The sequence below is a fragment of the Rattus norvegicus genome, chromosome 8 (assembly GCF_021556685.1).
Source record: "Rattus norvegicus strain SHRSP/BbbUtx chromosome 8, alternate assembly SHRSP_T2T, whole genome shotgun sequence".
Lineage (NCBI taxonomy): Eukaryota > Metazoa > Chordata > Mammalia > Rodentia > Muridae > Rattus > Rattus norvegicus.
Window position 1 is genome coordinate 25,928,936 of NC_141541.1, and position 21,087 is coordinate 25,950,022.

General features: G+C 50.0%; 1 protein-coding gene across 12 annotated transcripts in view; it reads left to right on the top strand.

Moving 5' to 3' along the window:
* The first annotated feature begins 19 nt into the window (after positions 1-19).
* Positions 20-21,087, top strand: part of Pde4a (phosphodiesterase 4A) — a 62,759-nt gene continuing 41,691 nt past the window's right edge. For 2 of the 12 annotated variants that reach the window (XM_087560576.1, XM_087560584.1), the window contains exons 1-2: positions 39-141; positions 12,502-12,687. In XM_087560576.1, the coding sequence (XP_087416702.1) occupies positions 12,678-12,687 (10 nt within the window). In that variant the 5' untranslated portion in view covers positions 39-141; positions 12,502-12,677. 12 annotated transcript variants of the gene reach the window in all.

Below are 21,087 nucleotides of genomic sequence, written 5' to 3' on the forward strand. Positions count from 1 at the left end.
TCGGCGCATGACGTTCGTCCTTAGCAACGGGAGTCGGCGGCATTGGCAACCGGAGGTCATCTTTAAAGGGCCAGGAGTACGTGGTGCGGCCTTCTGGAAGTTCCCGCCGAAACCAGACTGAACATCCTTTAGAGACAAAAGGTTAGTCTTGTTGGGCGTGGTGGCCCACGGTAATCCAAGTATGCTAGGGGCGAAAACAGGTGGCTCTCTACAAGTTCTAGTCCAGCCAGGGTACATATTGAGACTGTCAAAAAGTCAAAATTGGCTGGGCAGTGGGGACGCAATCTGGCGGATCCAGGCCAGCCTGGTCTACAGAGTGATTTCTAGGACCGTAAGGGTTGTTACACAAACAAACATTCTAAAAAAAAAATAAGTCAAAATTGAGCCTGGAGAAATGGCTCAATGGTTTGGAGAACTGGCTGGTCCTCCCTCACCTACATGGCGGCTCGTACCTATCTGGTAAGTCCATCTCAGGGTATATTGCGCCCCCTTCTGGCCTTCACCCACACCGAGCATGCATGTGGTACACAGATATACTTGCAGGCAAAATATTAATACGCATAGTTTTTTTTAATGATGTTTGCCCTTAAATAGTTTTTTTCCCCAGACAGGGTCTCACTGTATAGCTCCGGCTGTCCTGGAATTCACTATGTAGACCAGGCTGTCTTCAAATGAACAGATCTTTCTACTTCTGCTTCCCAATGCTGGGGTTAAAGGTGTGCACCACTACACCAGACCTGCCCTTAATTTTTTTTTAAAGATTTATTTATTTATATAAGTACACTGTAGCTGCCTTCAGACACACCAGAAGAGGGCATCAGATCCCATTCCAGATGGTTGTGAGCCACCATGTGGTTGCTGGGATTTGAACTCAGGACCTCTGGAAGAGCTGTCGGTGCTCTTAACCACTGAGCCATCTCTCCAGCCCTGCCCTTAATTTTTAAAAAAATATTTATTTGTTTGTTTGTTTGTTTGTTTTGAGACAGAGTTACTCTATGTAGCCTTGACTTTCCTCAAACTCACTCTATAGAGGAGAATAGCCTTGAACTCAGAGCTGTGACTGCCTCATTCTCCGAAGATTAAGTGCTGGGACTAAAGGCATACAGCAGGACCACCTGGCTAGCTAAATAAATAAATAAACAAATAAATATTTAATTAAATTACATCTTAGGTGCTGAAGTGATGGCTCAACAGTTAAGAGCACTGGCTGCTTTTTCAAAGGACTCTGGTTCAATTTCCAGTATCCATATAGCAACTCATATCTGTCTGTAACTCCAGCTCCAGGAGATCTGACACTCTCACACAGGTATATATGCAGACACAATACACGTAAAATAAAAAATAAATAAGTTGGAGGGGTTTTTTTGTTTGGAATTTTTCTCCCTGAGATGGATTCTCAGTGTAACCAGGTGTCCTGGACTTGCTCTGTACACCAGGCTGGCCTCAAACTCAAAGATCTACCTGCCTCTGCCCCCTGAGTGCTAGGATTAAAGGCATGCACCACTATGTTCAGCTAAATATGTAGGTTTTTTAAATTACATTTTATTAATTTTGTGTGTGTTTGTACACCTGTGAACATCAAAACAACTTGGTGAAGTCAGTTTTGTTCCACCATGTGGGTCATCAGACTTGGTAGTAAGTACCTTTATCAACTAAGCCGTCTCCCTGGCCCCAGTCCTTTAAAAAAAGAAGTCTCTGTGTGTGTGTGTGTGTGTGTGTGTGTGTGTGTGTGTGTGTGTGTTAGGTACAAATACCAGGGTACACATGTGAAGGTCTTAAGATCATTTACTGGAGTTAGTTCTCCTCTTTACCTCGAGGTCCCTTTGGATCAAACTTTAGTCGTCCAGCTTTGGTAGACAGCACCTTTACCCGCTGAGCCATCTCATCAGCTCCGGTACTTAAAAAAGAAATTCCACTCATCGGTCGGCGGTGGTGGCACATTCCTTTAATTCCAGCACTTGGGAAGTGGAGGCAGCCAGTTTGGTCTACCTAGTGAGTACCAGGATAGCCAGAGCTGTAGAGAGACGGTATCTCAAAACAAATATTAGATTTATTTATTTATGGGGAAGATGGCGAGTTCTATAAGTGCACATTCTGAAGTCAGAAAACAACTTCTGGGAGTCAGTTGACTTCTTCCACAATGATGATCCCAGGTGTTGTACTCACGTCTTTATTCTTAGTGGCAAGTGGAGTGGAGACTGAGGCTTGAAGTGCCCCTTGACTTAACCCTGCTCTAGGGTTGAAAGAAGTGTTTCAACTCCAGGGTTGGTAGTGCCAGATGTTACAGACCCGTCCTTGAGTGAGGATCAGAAGCAGATGGTGATTAACACAGTCTGGGGAGTTCATACTCTAACACCACCACGCGCCACTCCCACTCCTGCAGCCCTCTTCGTCCAGAATCCATCACCTAAAAAATGTCTCCTTTTTTCGCCTCTGGGTGTCGCTGATGTTTAAGCAGCGACAGCGTTGGCAGCCCTGCCCCCAGGGGGACCCCCGAAAGCACTGGACACGGCTTTCCTGGTCCTCACTATCTGGGGCTGGTGCCCACAGCCTCTTCCAGCTCCCCTTAACCTCTCAATTTCGGCTGGGGCTTGAAGGAGTCCATTGTTTTGAGTTTGAGGTACTCAGGGTCGCACATCCCTCTCAATGTTTTGATACAGGTTTTAGAAACTCACGATGCATCCTGGGGCCAGGATTATTTTAGATTAAGGGATGCATTTTGCGGTGGGGTCAGGTGGAAGAAGAGTGCTTTCCATTTGGCTTGGGAAGGGTCCCTTCCCAGCTTTTCCGGAGCTGTTAGAAAGGGGGCTTTCTGAAACGATAAAGATCTGCAGATTTGGGGGTGTTCCCCATCCGTGGAGCCCGGAGCGGTGGTGGGCATAAAAACCCCTACCCGCTGTGGCCCCTCCCCCTCTCGCTCATTCAAACTCACGAGTGGGTGGGAGGAGCCGGGGAGTCCCCTTTCTCTATCCCTCCTCCTCCTCCAGCTTGGCAATTCACCAGAGCAGCAGCGGTCTATCCTAGCCTGGGCACGCGCATGATAGACATACATCGGGAGGGTCTCCCACACGCCCACACACAGCATCAAAGGGTCTGGACACCCGCCCCCTCCCACTGTCCCGACCCCAGGCCAGAGAGGGCGGAGCTCCTCTGTTCAGCCCCTCTTTCCCAGCAAGGTGAGTTTTGGGATTGCCAGCAATGTGTGTTGGGGAGTGACGGGGGTGGGGGGTGGGGCGACTCCGGGAAGGTAGGGCATCAAAACCATGGGTTTCCTCTAGCTTTCTTTGAAAGCAATGATTCCCTCCACTCTTGCCTTGGTTCTTGTAGGGTCTCCACATCACCTCACCCTGTGTGGTGTGTGTGTGTGTGTGTTCCCAACTAGGCTCCTGACACCGAGCTGCCTAATGGCAGGAACTGGGACCTCCCACCTCATCACCAAGCATTACCAGCTGTGTCCAGCCCCTGGGGACTGGGAAAGATACCCAAACCCAAGTTACTTAGAGCTGTTTCTCTATCTCGAGTCCCCGGTGGCCCGCCTTCTCCCAGAGCAGAATGCTGTGGTGTATCTTGTTTCTTTGGAATGCTGGTGGGGGAATTAGGACTGTTTCTGGGCTGGGCTGAGAGGTGGGAATCCTTGCTGCAAACATCACTGAGTTGCAGTGAGATCTCAGAGATTCCAGCCATTTGTTGTGCACTCCTGTGCTTCTATTCCTTCACCTACTTACAGGCTGGGACCAAGGCAGGCCAGGAGCCAAGCATGTCTGTGCTCTCAAGTCCAGTTCCTTGTTTATTTCATTCCTGTTCCCTAACTACCGACTGTAAACACCAGCCACTTTGGCCACACCATAGCTGCAGCAAAGGAGAGACACTCACAGGTCCCTGTTCCTGGTTGGCCAGAAAGCAAGAGTCATATATAAACAGGTCTTTGTATATAAATTAGACCATCACGATGAAAATTCTGCCAGAAATGGAGGTGTTGGATGGCTGACATCCCAGCACTTGGTGGGTACAGGCAGCAAGGGAGACTAGGAGTTTGAGGCCAGCTTAGGCTTCAGGAGATCCAATCTCAAAAACCAAAAATCTTTCTTGGGACAGTAACCTCACCTTTAATCCCAGCAATCCAGAGGCAGAGGCAGGCAGATTGTTGTGAGTTCCAGGTGAGCCTTGGATACAGGGTGAATTCTAGGGCAGCCAGGGATATGGTGAGACCCTGTTCTGGGGGTTGTTTGTTTGAAGAGATTTATTTATTTATTTTATGTGAGTACACTGTCACTTCTCACCAGAACTGGGCATTGAATTGCATTACAGATGGTTCTGAGCCACCATGTGGTTGCTGGGAATTGAACTCAGGGCCTCTGGAAGAGCAGTCAGGCTCTTAACTGCTGAACCATCTCTCTACCCAAGGCCCTGTTTTTAAAAGAAAAAAAATCTGATTAAGTGAAAGGAAATTAAAGTTCAGACTTGATTCAGATAATTAGACCACAGGGAAAAAAGGGTTACTCCGCCTTTTTTTTTTTTTCCTTTTGGAGATGGTCTCAAGCTGCCTGGGCTGACCTTAGACCTCTTATCCTTGCCTCTATTCCCGAGTGCTATGAAGACAGGTGCTAGCCATCCTGCCTTGTTGCTCTTACACAAGAGATGAGGCATCATTCTTATAAAAATAGGGGCTAACAAGGTGGCTCAGAGAATAAAGGTGCTTGCCACCAAGCCTGGAGATCCAAGGCTCACACGGTGGAAGAGAGAACCAACCCTGTCTTTGAGCTCAGCATATGCACTGTGCTATACATGCCCACCTTCCCCACAGAAATAAATAAATGAAAGTGTTTTCTTTTCTTTTTTGTTGTTTTGGGTTTTGTTTATTTCACCAAGACAGGGTTTCACCAAGACAAGGGATGTACAGATCCTTGGCTGTCCTGGAACTCACTCTGTAGCCCAGGCTGGCCTCAAACTCCCAGAGATCCACCTGTCTCTGCCTCCCAAGTGCTGGGCTTAAAGGTGTATACCACCACCACCCAGCTAAATGTCATTTTTTTTTCAAGTGGAGAAAAGAAAGTAGAAAAAGTACTGTGTGCTAAACCCAGCACCCAGGTAGTCACCACAGAAAGATTGGAATTCCAGGCTGGTCTGGACCTTGTGAGTGGCTGCCTCTTAATCATACAAAGGACTCGTATGGACAGTTAAAACAGTAGCCCTCCTTATAGAGATCCAACTGAGGACAGGGCCTGGCCTGCTGGACTCAGGAGACAGGAGTTGGAACTTTGGTTCTAGGCCAGTGAGGACTACATAGAGAGACCTCACAAAAACAAAACAAAACAAACAGCTGACGACATTTAAAAAGCTGGGGCCATGAGACAGATGAGTAGCTGCTTGCAACTGGATGCCCAGGAAGAACAGCTACGGGGTGACTTTCTCGGCCCACACACAGGCTGTCCAATCCACACAAAGCTGCTCTCCTACCGAACATACACACTAGAGACTGGGATTCAGTGTGGTCCTGGACATTGAGGGACTGAGTAAGGATTTGTACTCGGAACCCATTCCATTCTCTTTACTTTGGGGGAAGTGCTGACACTGAGGCATACCCAACCCAGAACCTGCATTTTAACTCAGAGTTCCTTTCCTTCACTAATATACTGATTATGCATAATAATTAGTACAGTATTTTTTTTTAAAAGATCTTATTTTATTTATGAGCACACTGTAGCTGTGTTCAGACACACACCAGAAGAGGGCATTGGATCTCATTACAGATGGTTGTGAGCCACCATGTGGTTGCTGGGAATTGAACTCAGGACCTCTGGAAGAGCAGTCAGTGCTCTTAACCACTGAGCCATCCCTCCAGCCCTAGTATAGTATTTTTACACATGCACATAAGGAATACATTTTGACCAAAGTCACCCTCCCTTGACCCCCCCTCATGTCTTTCAGGTTTTTTTTTTTTTTTTGGTTTGTTTGTTTTTTGTTTTTTTGGGTGATCCAGTGAATTTCATTACAGTTGTTAAAGGATCATAGACGCCTTACCTTACTGGCAGCAACACCTCTAAAAGAAACATCTCTCCCTCCCCCAGCAACCATTAACTGCTTATAGATCCTCAGGAAAGGAAGGGCTCCACAGGAGACCCACCCCCGATTTTTGAGACAAGGTGTCACTATATAGCCTAGGGTGACCCTGAACCCATGATCCTCTTGCCTCTGTCTCCTTATTGCTGGGACTCCAGGTGAGCACCAACACAGTGGGTGTTTAATAATTTAATGTTACATTAAATTATTTCATAATATATTGTCATGGTGTGTGTCTGTGTGTGTTTGCACACTTGCCCAGGTGCCACAGCAAATGTACTGAGGCCTGAGGACAGCGTATGGGAGTTAGTTCTCTCCTTCTACCATGTTGGTTCCAGGACTGAGCTAAGTCATCGATGTGTCAGCAAACACCTCTCTCCACCTTACGCCCGCCATCTTGCCAACTGCAAACTTGCATCTTTAACCACTGCTTCCTGCTTCGTCCACATACATGAATCCCAAAAAGCAGATGACAGCCACTCAGCTGTCCATCCAGCCTGCGCCAGTCCAGTGATCTGTCCATTCTACAGTCTGCATAGACTCTCATCTCAGCAGGCCCACGCAGACTCACAGAACAGCCCTGCGTGCACTGCGCATGCCTGGCTATCTAGGAAGCTGCACGCAAATGTAAACACAAGTAGGCATGCCCGGGTTCCTGACAGGTTTTCACGGTGCGTCTGCTCTACATGTGGAGCTGAGGTGAGAGCAAACGCTCTGGGCTATGGTGTGAATACAGGCTCCAGACAGGGTTAGTGACTAAGGCCTAGTTCTGCAATACCACGAGAAAAGGACCGTTGAGAATAGTTCCTCCTGGCGGTCTACAGTGCAGTGGCTGAGGGTAAACAATTCGTAACTGCCATGGAGGCCTGTGAGTCTAAGGACTGAGTAGGCAGACACACAGGACACAGAGCAAACAGACACTCAAAGCCCAGTGCAGCCTGCTGTATTATCTGTACCTCTCCGTGCAGGCCTCTGTCAGAGAAGGCAGGCTGAATCTCCACTCCTCCCTTGCCTGGGCCTTTCTCCAGGCTTATTTTTACACAGCTTTATATCTGAGTGGACAGAGCTGGATGTGGTAGCTCACACCTTTAACCCCTATAGTCACGAATCAGAGGAAGGCAGATCCAGATCGACGGGACCTGGAGGTCAGTCTGGTTGATTTATTGAATTCTAGACCAGTCAGGACTACAAAAAAGAGATCCTGTCTACAAAAAGCACAGGCAGTTATGTGGACAATGGAAGCTTGTCCCTACCCTTCTCCTCTCCTCTCATTTATTCCCTAAAAATTTGGGTTTTGCTTGAGACAGGGTCTTATATTCTAGGATTATAGCCATGCACCACCATGCCCATTTATGGTACTGAGGATGGAACCCCAGGCCTTTGGTGCATTGTGGGCAAGCATTCTGCTGACTGAGACACACCCCTAGGCTCCTAAATTCTTAGTGTGTACCATAGGCTGCTAGAAGCATTCGAGATACAGACAGGACTATAGTCTAGTGTACATATTAGTGAGAGGCTGGGGGATGGCTCAGTGGGAGAATATGTAGGAGTCCTTTGGTTTCATCTCCGGTGCTGAAAGATAAAGGGGTTGGGGGTAGATAGACAATAATTGATAGCTGGGAGGAAGTAGCACATGCCTTTAATCCCAACGCCAGAAGATGAGGCAGGTGGATCTCTGTGAGTTTGAGACAAGTCTGATCTATAGATTTCTAGAGCATCCAGGGCTACACAGAGAAACCTAGCCTTGAAAAAAAAAAGCAAAATAAGTATATAAATAGATAAATTGGTAATTAGTAAGCCACATAACTTACTGTAATAGTCTAAAGCAGAGGAGGCTAAATGGGCCAACAGGTAAAGCTGCTTGTCACACTGTCTGTCACACTGTAGCCATGAATTAGTTAAACTGCTTTGGCGCCCAGCAGGTCGAGCATGCACTGCACCCACCAGAGCTCTCTGGATTTGAGAATGAAAGACCTACATAAGCCAGCTAATTTGGATAGGTCTTGACTAGCTCAATTGCTGGGCACTTCTAAACCTCCCTGTGGCTAGCAAACACTCCGTCTTCCTGAGTTAACATCCTTTAAAATCTATTTCATCTCTGCTCCCCCAGACCCGATCAGGGAAGTGGCCCTGAGGAAGTGGCAATCCTTTAGTATCAAAGCCAACTGGGGACAGACAGGGACCCTCATATCTAGAAGCATGGCATCATGGTTGAAGCAGAAACCTGACTCCTGAAAGTTCTTCTGTAGCCTCTACATGAGGGTAGGAGCACGCGTACACCACACTCTTACAGTTCACATACACACACACACACACACACACACACACACACACACACACACACACAATTTAAAAGGTAGTTTAAATTTTAAAAACTAGCTCACACCAACAGGATGAAGGGATCCCAGATTAGAAAGAACACAGACTACCTTGAGACACTTTGTAGGTGGTAAGAAAAGAAGTGCAAAGGTCCTGAGGTCTGAATACTTTCTAAGTGTCCAGGAACAGCAAGGAGACTAACAGTGCTAGCCTCTCTGAATGTTTTATGGCTTCTCAAGGACATCTATAGCTCTGTGAAGCAACAGTTACTAGTTTTGATACTTTTTTTTAAAAACAGTCTCTCACTATATAGCTCTGGCTGTCCTGAAACTATGTAGACCAGGCTAGCCTCAAACTCACAGAGATCTACCCGTCTCTGCCTCCCAAGCGCTGGGATTAAAGCTGTGTACTACAAAGCCTGGCCTTAACAATTACTATTATAGTAAACAGGATGGCAGCCAGCATTTTGTGAGTGCCTGGATCATGTGTTCAGAGTTTCCCTTACCTTATTTTTCTTATCCTCACATCAGCCTTAGCATATATGAGCTAAATAGTACCTTTATGTTACAGGTGAGAAAACTGAAGCCCAGAGAGGCTTGGTGATTTATCCAGGTTAACACCACCAGGACGTGGGAGAGGTAGGCTTTGACTGCAGCTATGCTGGTATGATTATAGAATCTAGGTATCATACTTTGAGCTCTGTTCTCTATAGGGCTGAGCATATGTAGCTGTGTGTATAGAGAGAGAAGGTGCCTTTCTTCCCTTTTTCCAGAACCTGAGGAACAGAAACCTGTGCTACCAGACTCTCTTGCAGCTACACGAATTCTCTCCGTCCTTCTTTTCTTTTCTTTCACAGCCTTTAAAAGTCAAAGCTAGTTGACTAGAGAGATGGCTCAGTGGTAAAGATCACTTAATGCTCTTGTAGAGGACCCAAGTTCAATTACCAGCACTCACATGGCAGGTCACAGCCATCTGTAACTATCTACAACTTAGAGCATTTAACCATGGTATATACACAAACATCGGTATACATAAAATATAAATAATAAGTCTGATTCATATATGCACCCACACGTGAATCTACCACACATGCAGGTTCATACACATGAACATCAAAATGAAAACAACATCAGAGCCAGATGTAGTTATGCAGACCTTTAATTCTAGCATTTGGGAAGAAGAGACAGGTGGATCTCTGTGAGTTCAAAGCCAGTTTGGTCTATACAGTGAGTTCCAGGACAGCCTGTTTCATATCCAACATTTCTTTCTCCCAGAGCCTTCAAAACCCAAAACTGTACCACCAGAGTCCCTTGCAGTTACACTGCATTATTCCCGTGCCCCTTCTTTATTTCAGCATTCTGTGAGTCTGTGGGAGCGTGAAGGGTGCCATTGCCCCATACAATCAGAAGATAATCATAGTCAGCACTTCTACCTTACACTGCATTACCATCTCAGCCATTGCAATAAGACAAGAAAAAGAAGCTAGAAAGAATTAATTCTGGTGATCCGTAACATGGAGGGGGAATGACTGTGTACAACCATGTCTAACTGGGCACAGTGACACATGACTCTGGTCTTAGATACTGGGAAAATTAGAGCTTTATGATCCCAGGAGTTGGCAGCCAACTAGGCAATACAGAATGTGAAATCTCAAAAAGTGGGAAGAGGCAGGCTTGGTGGTTCACATCTATCTCAGCACTTGATAGACTGAGGCTGGAAGACTGAGTTTGAGGTCATCCTGGGCTATGTGTCAAGATTCATTCTCTCTCTCTCACACACATCACATACCACATACAACAGCAGGGAGCATCATATAGCTTAGTAGTAGCTTATTTGGCACTCAGGAGGGGATCCTTAGCATCTCACTGACTCTCCACTCCAAGTTATAATCATTTCTGATAGACTGGAATTTATGTGAGTCCAATCACACAGAAATAACTTAGCTGGATGTGGTAGCTCATAGCACATAAAAACTGGAGGCACACTGGTTAGTGGTTAGCCTTTAATCCCAGCACTCAGGAGACAGAGGCAGGCGAATCTGAGTTCCAGGCCAGCCTGGGCCTGAGAGAAAAGTGCCAGGCTATAGCTGATATTCCAGCGTGGGCAGATAGATATAGGTCAGATATATAGGCAATATAGGCAGTAGCAGTGGTAACAACAACTGCTACTGAAAACGTCCTGTTGCAGAAGAATGAAAGCAATCTACAGAAGAGCAGATATTCTACTGGGCTTGTCATTTTGCTTTAGGGGCCCTTGAAGATGAGGGGCACTTAGTGGAGGGTGGCATATACAGGGCAGAAACCTTCCTAGTGAATGCCCTTACCATTCAGAAGGCAGAGGCAAGTGGATCTGTGAGTTGACGACCAGCCTGGTCTACATAGATCTTGGGTTTTTTTGTTTGTTTTGGGGTTTGGAGATGTGGCTCAGTTGATAGAGCGCTTGCATAGCATACTGTGCAGGAAGCCCTAAATTGGACCTATTAAATGGGCTTAGTGTTGCAAACCTGTAATCCCAGCACCGAAGTGAAGGAAGAGGGATAAGATATTCAAGGTCATAGGGAAGAAGTCTAAAGCTAACCTGAGCTACATAATACCCGTCTGGAAAGAAAAAAGGGAACTGAGGCTCAGAGAGGTAAAGTCAAAGACCCATGGTCACCCCAACCCATATCTTCAGTGCCAGGGTACGAAAGTAGTCAGCCCCCCACCCCCAACACCCATCCCCCGTCACCGCAAGCTGCGTCTGTGTCCCTGTCTGTCTGTTTCTATTTCCACCAGTCCCTGTCTGTCTCCCGCGCCTCTGCCTTGTGCGTCCCCCATCTGTGCCCAGAAGCCGCCGTCTCTCTCTGCGCCGGCCCCCGCACACCGCAGCTATTTCGGGGATTTTGGGTGTAGCAGAAAGCCCGACAGCTCGAAGGAGCGCTTCCTACGGCCCCCAGCTCGGACCACGCGCAGAACGCGGCCGGCTCCTCCGTGGGATTCCCGGACGGGGAAGTCCCAGCGTGGGGCCGCAAGGAACTAGCAGAGAGGCCACTGCGCCCCCAGAGGCCTGCCGCCGCACCTACACCCTCCCTAGCGCGCGTGCGTCACCTGTCATCATGGTAATGGGAGGGCATCATCTCCGCAAGCTTTGCGTCAGCTGTTTGCTGACGTCCGCTGACGTCACATACACCCTTGGGAGAGATGAGCGAGCAATAGGCGAAGGGGCTGCGAAGGTTCCAGACCCAATCTGCAGGGGGAGCCCACGTGTTCTAACAGAAGGTGCCTCTGGTCCTCTGCACAGGCAGGTGACCCTTGACCTGGACTCGCTGAACTGGCATAGGACGGCTGGATGAAGAGGAGCCCGCAGGGTCCTGTTCACAAGCCAGATCTAAGCCCAGGAGCCTGGCGGAGGAAGGACCTGGGTTTGGGGCCGGGCTTAGGCAAGATATTGAGACACCCCTTCTAGTCAATGTAGCTGTTTTCTGAGTGCACACTTATGCCTCAGTTTACCCCTTTGATTGCACTTTCTCCCACTGCTTTCCAGACTGACAAATTTTCAGCCCTAAGGTAGTGGCGAGGGAGCCTTTCTTGTGACTTCTCAGGGAGACAGTTTTGGCAGTAGGTGGAGGAAGATCGTCCTGGGTGAGGACCTGAGGGTCTCAGGTAGAGGAAACTAAGGGAAAAGGGAAAAACTCATTAGAAAACACGACTGGATCACTTACAAAGGATGATACTGGATACAGAGAGAGACCTTTCATCCCAGCGCTTGAGAGGAGAGAGGCAGGTAGTGATCTCAAGACCCCTGTTCTACACGGCAACATTGTCTAAAAGTTAAGAAAAAAAAAAGTGTGGGAATAGATGATAAAATAGGGCACAGTAGCCCAGATCTGTACTGCATGTAGTAAACTGAGGCAGGAGGACCAAGAATTCAAGGCCAGCCTAGGCTACATAAGTTACCCTCCCACTGCAAATTACTATGGCTTTAGAGGGCTCTTTCCCATCTAAGTGTGGGAGGGCATCCTCTACGGGAGGCTCAGAGATGAGAGGCCTGTTTAGCTGCTCTGTGGGGTACCTAAGTAGCTTTATTCCTCCTGGCAATTAGACCAGTAAGACAAGCCCCAATTCCACCCATGTCCCTCCACAGAGACACTGAAAGACCCGAGTCCTGCCGTGCCAACATGCTTGGGACCGACCTGCACCACCCTCTCTCATCAAGCCCTGGTCCGGGCTGGGCTTAGCCTGAGCCCTCGGATCCTGGAGTTCCTGCAATGCCAAGTCGCAAGAGGCTGACACTGCCTCGAATATTCATCGTCAGAAAGAATGGCAACAGGTAGGCAGGAAGGGGATCCGACTGGGAGGTAAGCATGGGAGAATTAAGCCCACCACAAGCCTTTCCAGTGCTCCCAATGTCTGTAAATGTAGCTCACAAGCCTGAAGCCTGTGATTGATTTGTGGCAGCTCTTCCAGGAGGAGCCTGGCAGCCTCAGAAACCTTTTCTTAAGTTGCCTGAGTCAGCAGGGCCTACCTGGATGAAAAGGCTCCTCCAGAGCCTTCTGGATGCCCAGGAAATTCAGAGTGCAGGGCTGGCCTTTGGCCTGTGTGTGGTGCAGCTGCCTCAGTTTCTCTGCTGGCAGCATTCTAGATCCCTCAGCTTTAACCAGGATGGTAGTAGCATTTTGGAGTAGGTCCAAGGCTTGGGGTGTTTGAAAAAAGGCTAAGCCCTATCTGCACTTTTTTAAAAAAAGATTTATTCATTTATTATATATAAGTACACTGTAGATGTCTTCAGACACACCAGAAGAGGGCATCAGATCTCTTTACAGATGGTTGTGAGCCACCATGTGGTTGCTGGGAATTGAACTCAGGACCTCTGGAAGAGCAGTCAGGGCTCTTAACCACTGAGCCATCGCTCCAGCCCACTATCTGCACTTTTTAACAATTTTTATTTTGTTAGTTTTGTTTGTGTATTTATTTACCTAGTTATTTATTGTGCGTCTGTGTTTTGGTGAAAGGACAAACTTTAAGAATCAGTTCTTTTCACTCTACCATGTGGTTCCGAGGATCTGCCTCAAGTGGTCAAGCTTGACAGCAAGCACCTTTACCTGCCGAGCCATCTTACCAGCCCACTAGTTGTGCTTTCTAGCTTTCTCATCTGAGTCCTCCCAGGACAACCTAGCCCTGCCCCCCATGTCGTGGCCAGGAGCTCAGTTAGAGAGCCAAAGAGCTGAGCTGGCTGCGACTGCCACCACCCCTGCCCAGACTCAGCCCCTCCCCCCCATCTTTGTAATGACAACCTCTCCTATCCCCAAAACCCTTCCACTCCTTTGAAGGCTTCTAGGGTCTCTGCTTAAGCCATGATACTATTTACAGATGAGAGAAAAAAGTCCCCTCTCCCACACTCCAACTTCTATTTAATTCAAGTCCTGCTTGATTCACCTCAGTCCCAGAGCCTTTTACCTGCAGCCCAGTGTGGCCCTCCCCCATTCTCCACCTCCAGGTTTACAGCCCCATGACACTCAGCCAAAGCTGGGGCCAAGGTTACAAGGTACAGTTGGGCACGGTCAAATCCCGTTTAGATGCTTGAGAAAAGTAAGGAACAGATACAGTTCTGGCTTTGGGGAACACCTGGGGCTGTTGGTGGGGGGCCAGTTCTTATGCCGCGTTCCTTCGCCCACGCTGAGTCCCCTCCAGCAAGAGAAAAGTGGTTGAGGAAGTTGGAATTTGGGAAAGGTTTGTTGCCTACGTGTTAATAAGAACGGGGGTGGGGGCAAGTATATAAGACCTGCCACCCTAGGCGACCAGAAGAGGGTATGTACGGGGGCGAGGGTTTGGACCAAGGGACATTGCAGCGTCTGAGCAGCGATCTAGCCTGGGAGGGAAGTAGGGTACGAGGGCGCATCGCACCCCACCCCCCAGCCCAGCAGCCATCCGGGCTCAGCTAGAGCCGGGAGGAGGGATGGGGACGCGCTCGGATTCCCACTCGCTCTTTGCTCGTTCGCTCGGCACGGCGCTGAGGGAGGCGGGAGCGTGAGTCACGGCAACTCCGGATTTAGGTGCCGGAAGGGGGGTTCTGAGGGCGGGGGACGCGGGGAAGAGGCTCCGATTGTTTACTCGCCTGAAAACGACAGGGGTGAGGTACACCTCCAAGGCTCTCCTATCCCTGCTACCCCTCCCATCTGCCTCAGTTTACCTTTCGAAGAGCTTAAAGTCTTTAAAAATTAAAAAAAAGAGGGGGCGGCGATTGAACCAGCGGGATTTTCAGTGGGTCAGGGAGTTTGCCATCAAGCTTGCCTAAGTGAGTTGCCACCCGGTGTTAAGAATTGACTTCCACAGAATGTCCCCTGACCTCTCCTCCCCACCACATCTAATGGCTATTTGCAAGGACTGAGGGTACACAGCTGGACCAACTCTTGCTGCAGGAGTTGAGATGTGAAGCATTTGGATGACGAAGTGGGGGACACGGATATCTATACACATACACACAAAATTAATGTACTAATAAAAATTTTTGAAAGATAAAAAGAGGTAGCGATACATATATATTATCCACAGGGGGACCCAAAAGGACACCCCCCCAAAACCTTAAGAGCCCTCCAGGCCGACCACACACCAGCACGTGTCCTCAGTCACAGTCAAGACAACAGAGGAAGAATCATGTGCACAACGCGCACCAGCAACCTCCCATCATAATCACAATACAGCGCCGGAGTGCGTGGGAAGGTGTGCGCAGTCCTGGGCCACCGGAACACACCCCACGGGACGCTCCGCCCTCCCGACGGGACGCACACGTGCGCGCGCATTCTTACACCCCCGACAGCAGCAGCGGGAGCAGCCACCACGTGCGCGCACACACTTCCAAGCGGCATCGAAAACATAGACAACCCTCGGAAGGGGCCACGTGCGTTCACATCCCGCCAGGCGGTGGAGGAACCACAAGCCGTCATGGTCCTGCGTGCAATACTGCTGGCTTGCAGACACCGCGTCTTCTTGGCACGAGGACCACTCCCCGAAAAGGGGACCTGGGAGAAAGGGTGACTGGGGTTCTAGAGCCGAGGATACGACAGCCCCTGACTCCGCCCCAGCCTTGATAGATGCGGCTGAGTGACACCCCGCCAACCAGTCGGATGTCTCCGTCCTGATGCCATTAACCCTTTAACTCTTTGGTCCCTATGCGTGCTTGCTGCTCCAAAGGGCTCTTGGAGATTGGCGCGCGCCCCCTCCCCGGCGGGATTGGGCTGTGCGTGGGTGTGGAGGATCGCCACCCTCCTCTCCTCGGAGGAGGAGGGGGTGGCGCTGTGACAGTCGCCCGGCGTGCGGGGGACAGGGAGGGGCGGGCCGGGGCGGGGAGTCGCGGCTGGCGCCGGGTTCCGAGAGCGCAGCGGGCTCCAAGCGCCAGGAGGACACCGGCGCCGCCGCCGTCCGCGTTCTCCGCCCTTGGGCGCCATGGCCCTACTGAGGCCAGCAGCTCCCGTGGGTCCCCAAGTACCTTGGCCGTGGCGCCACTGAGCTCGGACAGGCCAGGGGTACGCTTTGCCCCCAGGCGCCCCACAAGACAGAGCGGGAGCCATGGAGCCTCCGGCCGCCCCCTCGGAAAGGAGCCTGTCTCTCTCTCTTCCGGGGCCCCGGGAGGGCCAGGCCACCCTGAAGCCGCCCCCCCAGCACCTGTGGCGGCAGCCGAGGACCCCGATCCGCATCCAGCAACGCGGCTACTCGGACAGTGCCGAGCGCTCAGAGACAGAGCGCTCACCGCACCGGCCCATAGAGCGCGCCGACGCCGTGGACACTGGCGACCGGCCAGGCCTGCGGACTACCCGCATGTCCTGGCCCTCGTCCTTCCACGGCACCGGTACCGGCGGAGGCAGCAGTAGGCGGTGAGACTCCCCCGGCGCGCGGAGCGCACAAGAGCTCGAGGGGCGCCACACGCAAAGCTGGCCAAAGGGGGCGCTGTGGGGCGGGTGGGGGGTCAGCGTGACCCGCGTGGGTGGAGAGAGGGGGCACCACTGCACCAGAAGCCCTTTTTCTTATGCGAGGTAAAGTTGGGGGTCGGGGGATTCATGCTGTCTTAGAGGCTTAGACAGTAATGGTTTAGAGCAGCTGTTGGAAAGGAAGTACCTCCTGGAGAGACTCAGTGAGGGCTGGAATCATTGTGTAGTACCCTAGGGAGCATTCCATAAGGGGTGCCAGAACCACCACTCTGGATACTTCCGATGGGGTAGCACACTAGGTGGAGAATTGGATCAGGGCAGCCCTACAGTAGCTGGTGTTAGGAATCCAGGAGTTCTTATGGGGAGCACTGTCCAGGCCTGTATTATGACTTGGAACAAGCCCAGCCAGGCAGTTAGGGCTTCATGGCACCCAAAGATGCCCCATGGACCTGTGCCAAGGGCATATGACGTTCCACCAAAGAGTTCCCACCTTTCTGAAGTGACAGATGAGGGTATAGAGAGTAGCTGGGATTGCTGCCGTGGTAGTCTCAGGGAGAGGTCTTCAGTCGTGTGAGACAGGCTTGGGCTGCCTGCACTCAGGGCTCTGCCTGACTGTTGTGAAGACAAGGATTATGACAGTGGCATTGTGGTTCTGGGCTTCTGAACTGTCCTAAAGTGACTATGTTGGTGTCTGTCACAGTGCTGTAACATCATGGCTGTATCTGCACTCTGCAGAGTGCAGTTGTGACATGGTGACAGTGATGGCTAGCTCTGGCATAGTGTCTGTGGTGGTGACAGAGTAACTGTATCCTTGTGGGACATGGCTAATGTGACATAGTGACTATTTGCTTCCAGGACAGCAAATATATGACAGTTTCCATGTTCCAGGGGACAGACAGGTCCTTGGTGGCAGGACATGTTTCACCAGACTCAGAGGTTTGGGGCTGTGATATGTGTCTTCCTTCCCTGAGCCCCTGGGAGACAATGTGACCATCCTTGTGGCCAGCCGAGACTGGCCTTGAACTTGTGAGGGTCCTGCTTTGGCTTCCTGAGTGCTGAGACAACAGGTGTGCACCACTTTACCCAGCTCAGTCATGCTGTTACTTGTGTCTAGCGGCAGCCCTAACTACTCTGGCTGATACCCAGTGCATTGTCTGCCCCCCACCCCGGGCAGATAGTCCAGGGGTTACAGCCACTGTAAATGGAGCCCTGGCTCTGACTGAGTTCACCAGCCAGCTCCCGCCCCCCACCTCCCGTGATTGATATCTTACATTCACTCACAATTGCCTATTCTCTTGGAGCATCTAAGATGTCACATCTGGGCTTCTCAAGCCTGAGTCCCAAAACGAAGCCCCTTTGGACTACGACTGCAGTTTGCCTACATCTTCCTGGGGACCCCGGGTTTCTGTAGTTCTCCAAGGACAACCCTCTTAATACTCCCAACCCCAGCTACTTGAGTCCCTACCAGGAAGCAAGTGTCGGGCTCCTGAGATTTTTTTTTCCCCCAGAGGGAACTAGGAGAGGGAAGCTGTTAAAAAACAAACCTCACATTAACAGGAAATGCCAAGCCTGAGACTTGGAGCCTCTCTGATGGCAAGGGGTGGGGGAATGGGGAGGTGGAGCCCCAGAAATCAGGCCCTATTCCCTTTTAAGGCCCTGGGGACCTCCTGGACCCCTGCTGTCTGGTGAACAGTGGCTGAGTGGTAGTAGTTTTAATTCCTGGGCTTTTCCTGTGAGGAATCTGTTGGATTCATGAGCAGACTGCAGATCAAAGAGGTCAAAAACTCCTTTCTCCTACCTCAGTCTCAGACAAGTGCCTCCAAGTTCCTGGTTCAGGTTTCCCTGGGACCTTTGCAGAAGCGCTGTGCCTTCCAGTTAGGCACTACCCAGGAGGAACCAGTGGGAGAGTTCTGATGATCAGTGTGAAAAGGATTTTACAGAGACTGTTGCCCCAGGCCCCTGGACTTAGAGGAAGACAGAGGATGCCACAGTGAAGTCTACTTGTCCTGTAGTGAGAAATCAAAAACTGGGTCTGCTAGGGTTTCGGTTTCCCCGTGGGAGTTTGCGGTCTGTGAAGGCTGCAGCTGGGACAGTTGAGTGGCTTGTGGACTGAGAGATGGCGTTGGTGCCAGCGCCCTGCACAGAAAGAGGAAGGGGACCAAGAACAAACGCAGGTCAGCTCCTGAACACACAGGGGATCCCCACCACTCTCCATTCTGGAGTCCAGGTAACTAGCGCAAAGTGGGGTACAGCCACCCCACTCGGCCGATAACACCCTACCCCCAGGGCAGGCACTTTTAAAATTCGAGGTGGCCTCTGCACTCAGTCCTCAGATCTGGCCCGGGGTGGGGGGTTGTACGCGAGACAGCCTTCCTGGCGCGGCCTATAGGACTGAGTCACAGCCTCACCGTGATCTGTCAAAGACAGATGGAAGGCGAGGAAAGGCAGAGGCGAGGGGAGAGAGGGGGCACTGAGTTGGCCTCTTACCACTCATTGGCCCTTCCCAACTTTCTCTCCATCCAGAGGAGCGTTTTCTGACTCCCCGCGAGGGATGTAAGTACAACCGGGCTAGTGTCTCTTTCGTGGGTGATGTCTCTTTCCACTGGGGTCCTCTGCCCTTGTAGTCTCTGCTGCGCTCCCACAGGCCTGTCCGTGCGCTGGGAACTTGGTTCTGGGAGCGCCCTCTGCTGGACTGCGAGAAACGTGCAGCCTTAGCTCTCATTATTATTTCATGTTTATTGAATGCCTCGGGGAGCTGGGCGCCAGGCCGGCCAACCGCAGACTGGGACAGGGCCATGTCCCCTAACTTCACGCTCCTTAGGCCACTGTAGCGGGAACAGCCACCTGGTGGACACTCCCGGAGGAACTTGAAAAAACAGTTGGCCCAGGAACAGTTCCCAGCCCTCCTCAGGCCTAGGTCCCTGCAACCTCCCAATACACCGCCTCTGGAGTACAGCTCACAACATCCTTGGCTGTGGACGTTTTGTTTTTGTTTTTTGGTTTTTTTGTTTGTTTGTTTGCTTGTTTTTGAGACAGGTTCTCACTACATAGCCCTGGCTGTCCTAGAACTTGCTGTGTAGACCAAGCTGGCCTGAAACTTTCAGGCATTCTGGGATTGAAGCCCTGTGCCACCTCAGCTGACTTTTCTTTTGCGTTTTGAGACAGCATCTCTCTGTGTAGGACATCTTGGCTGTCCTGGAGCTAGCTGGGTAGACCAGGCTAGCCTTGGATTTGCAGAGCTCTTCCTACCTCTGCTTCCTGAGTGCTGGGTTACAGATGTGTGCTTCCATGCCTTGTTACTTTAATTTTTAAAAATTATATGCCTGTGTGGGTGGTATGTGCAGATGAATGCAGTTGAGTGCAGGTGCCCACAGAGACCAAAGCTATGGAATCATCTGGAACTGCAGTCCAGGAGGGTGCCAGGATTCAATCTCCCATACTCTGCAAGACTAGTGCCAGCTCTTAACCCCTGAGCTATTTCCATGAACTTCTTTACCAGAGTGAGGTGGTCAAGGTCACAGATAAATAACAGGATTGAAATGACAAAAAGATTCAGGTCTCCACTCTAGAATAGGAGAGATTTGAATGGTGTCTTCTCTCTGGATCTAGGAGAAAGGACAGTTTTTCTTGTTTTCAGTATATTGCATTTTTTACATTATAAGTTTTTAATACTGTGTGTGTATGTTATATGTGTGTGTTGTGTGTGTATGTTGTGTGTGTATGATGTGTGTTGTGTGTGCATGTATGTACGTTGTGTGTTGTGTGCATATATGTTGTATGTGTGTATGTTGTATGCATGTTATATGTGTGTGTGTGTTGTGTGTGGGTGTGTGTGTATGTGGAAACAAATCAGTATTGTGCATGTTCCTCTATTGCTCTCTCCTTGCTTATTTTATTTATTAGTGTGTATGGCTGAGCCTGGTTGCATACGCCTTTAATCGCAGCACTTGGGAAGCAGAGGCAGCTGATCTCTGTGAATTTGAGGCCAGCCTGGGCTACACAGTGAGTTTTTCCAAGCCAGCCAGGAGAAACTTCATAGTGAGACCATGCCTCAAAAAAACAAAACCAATGAAATATTATTAATTTTTATTGTTATTAATATTATGTGTGGTCTGGGTGTGACTTTGGGCATAGTGCAAATGCGGGGTTTAAAAAAAAGCAGCTTTTTTTTTTTTTAAGATTTATTTATTTTATTTATATGAGTACACTGTAGCTGTCCTCAGACACACCAGAAGAGGGCACCAGGTCCCATTACAGATGGTTGTGAGCCACCATGTGGTTGCTGGGATTTGAACCCAGGACCTCTGGAAGAGCAGTCAGTGCTCCTAACCTCTGAGCCATCTCTCCAGCTCAAAAAAGCAGCTTTAGAAAGCTGGTTCTTCCTTCTAGCATGAGTTGTTCTGTGGATGACACTAGGTCCCTAAGCCTGCATGGCAAGTGTTTCTACCCTCTGAGGAATCTTACTAGATAAAGACTTGTGTATGTGTGTGTACCAGGGTGTGAGGTTCCTTGAAAGTCAGAAGAGGATGTCAGATCCCCTGTAGCTGGAGGGGACGTTGTGATCTGTCCAGTGTGGGTTTTATGGACCAAACCATGTCTTCTGCAAGACCAGCACACAGTCTTAGTCACCAAGCTCTGTGTCTAGCCCAACACTTTACTTTGGGATGAAACCCTTCACTGAACTTAGCTTGATTTGTCTGCTGCTGGCCAGCTCCCCACATGGGCATGCCTGCAGACTTGTCTGTCCGTCTGAGTATCCAACTACCCTTGTTTGAGTCTCAGTGTATAGACCAGGCTGGCCTCAC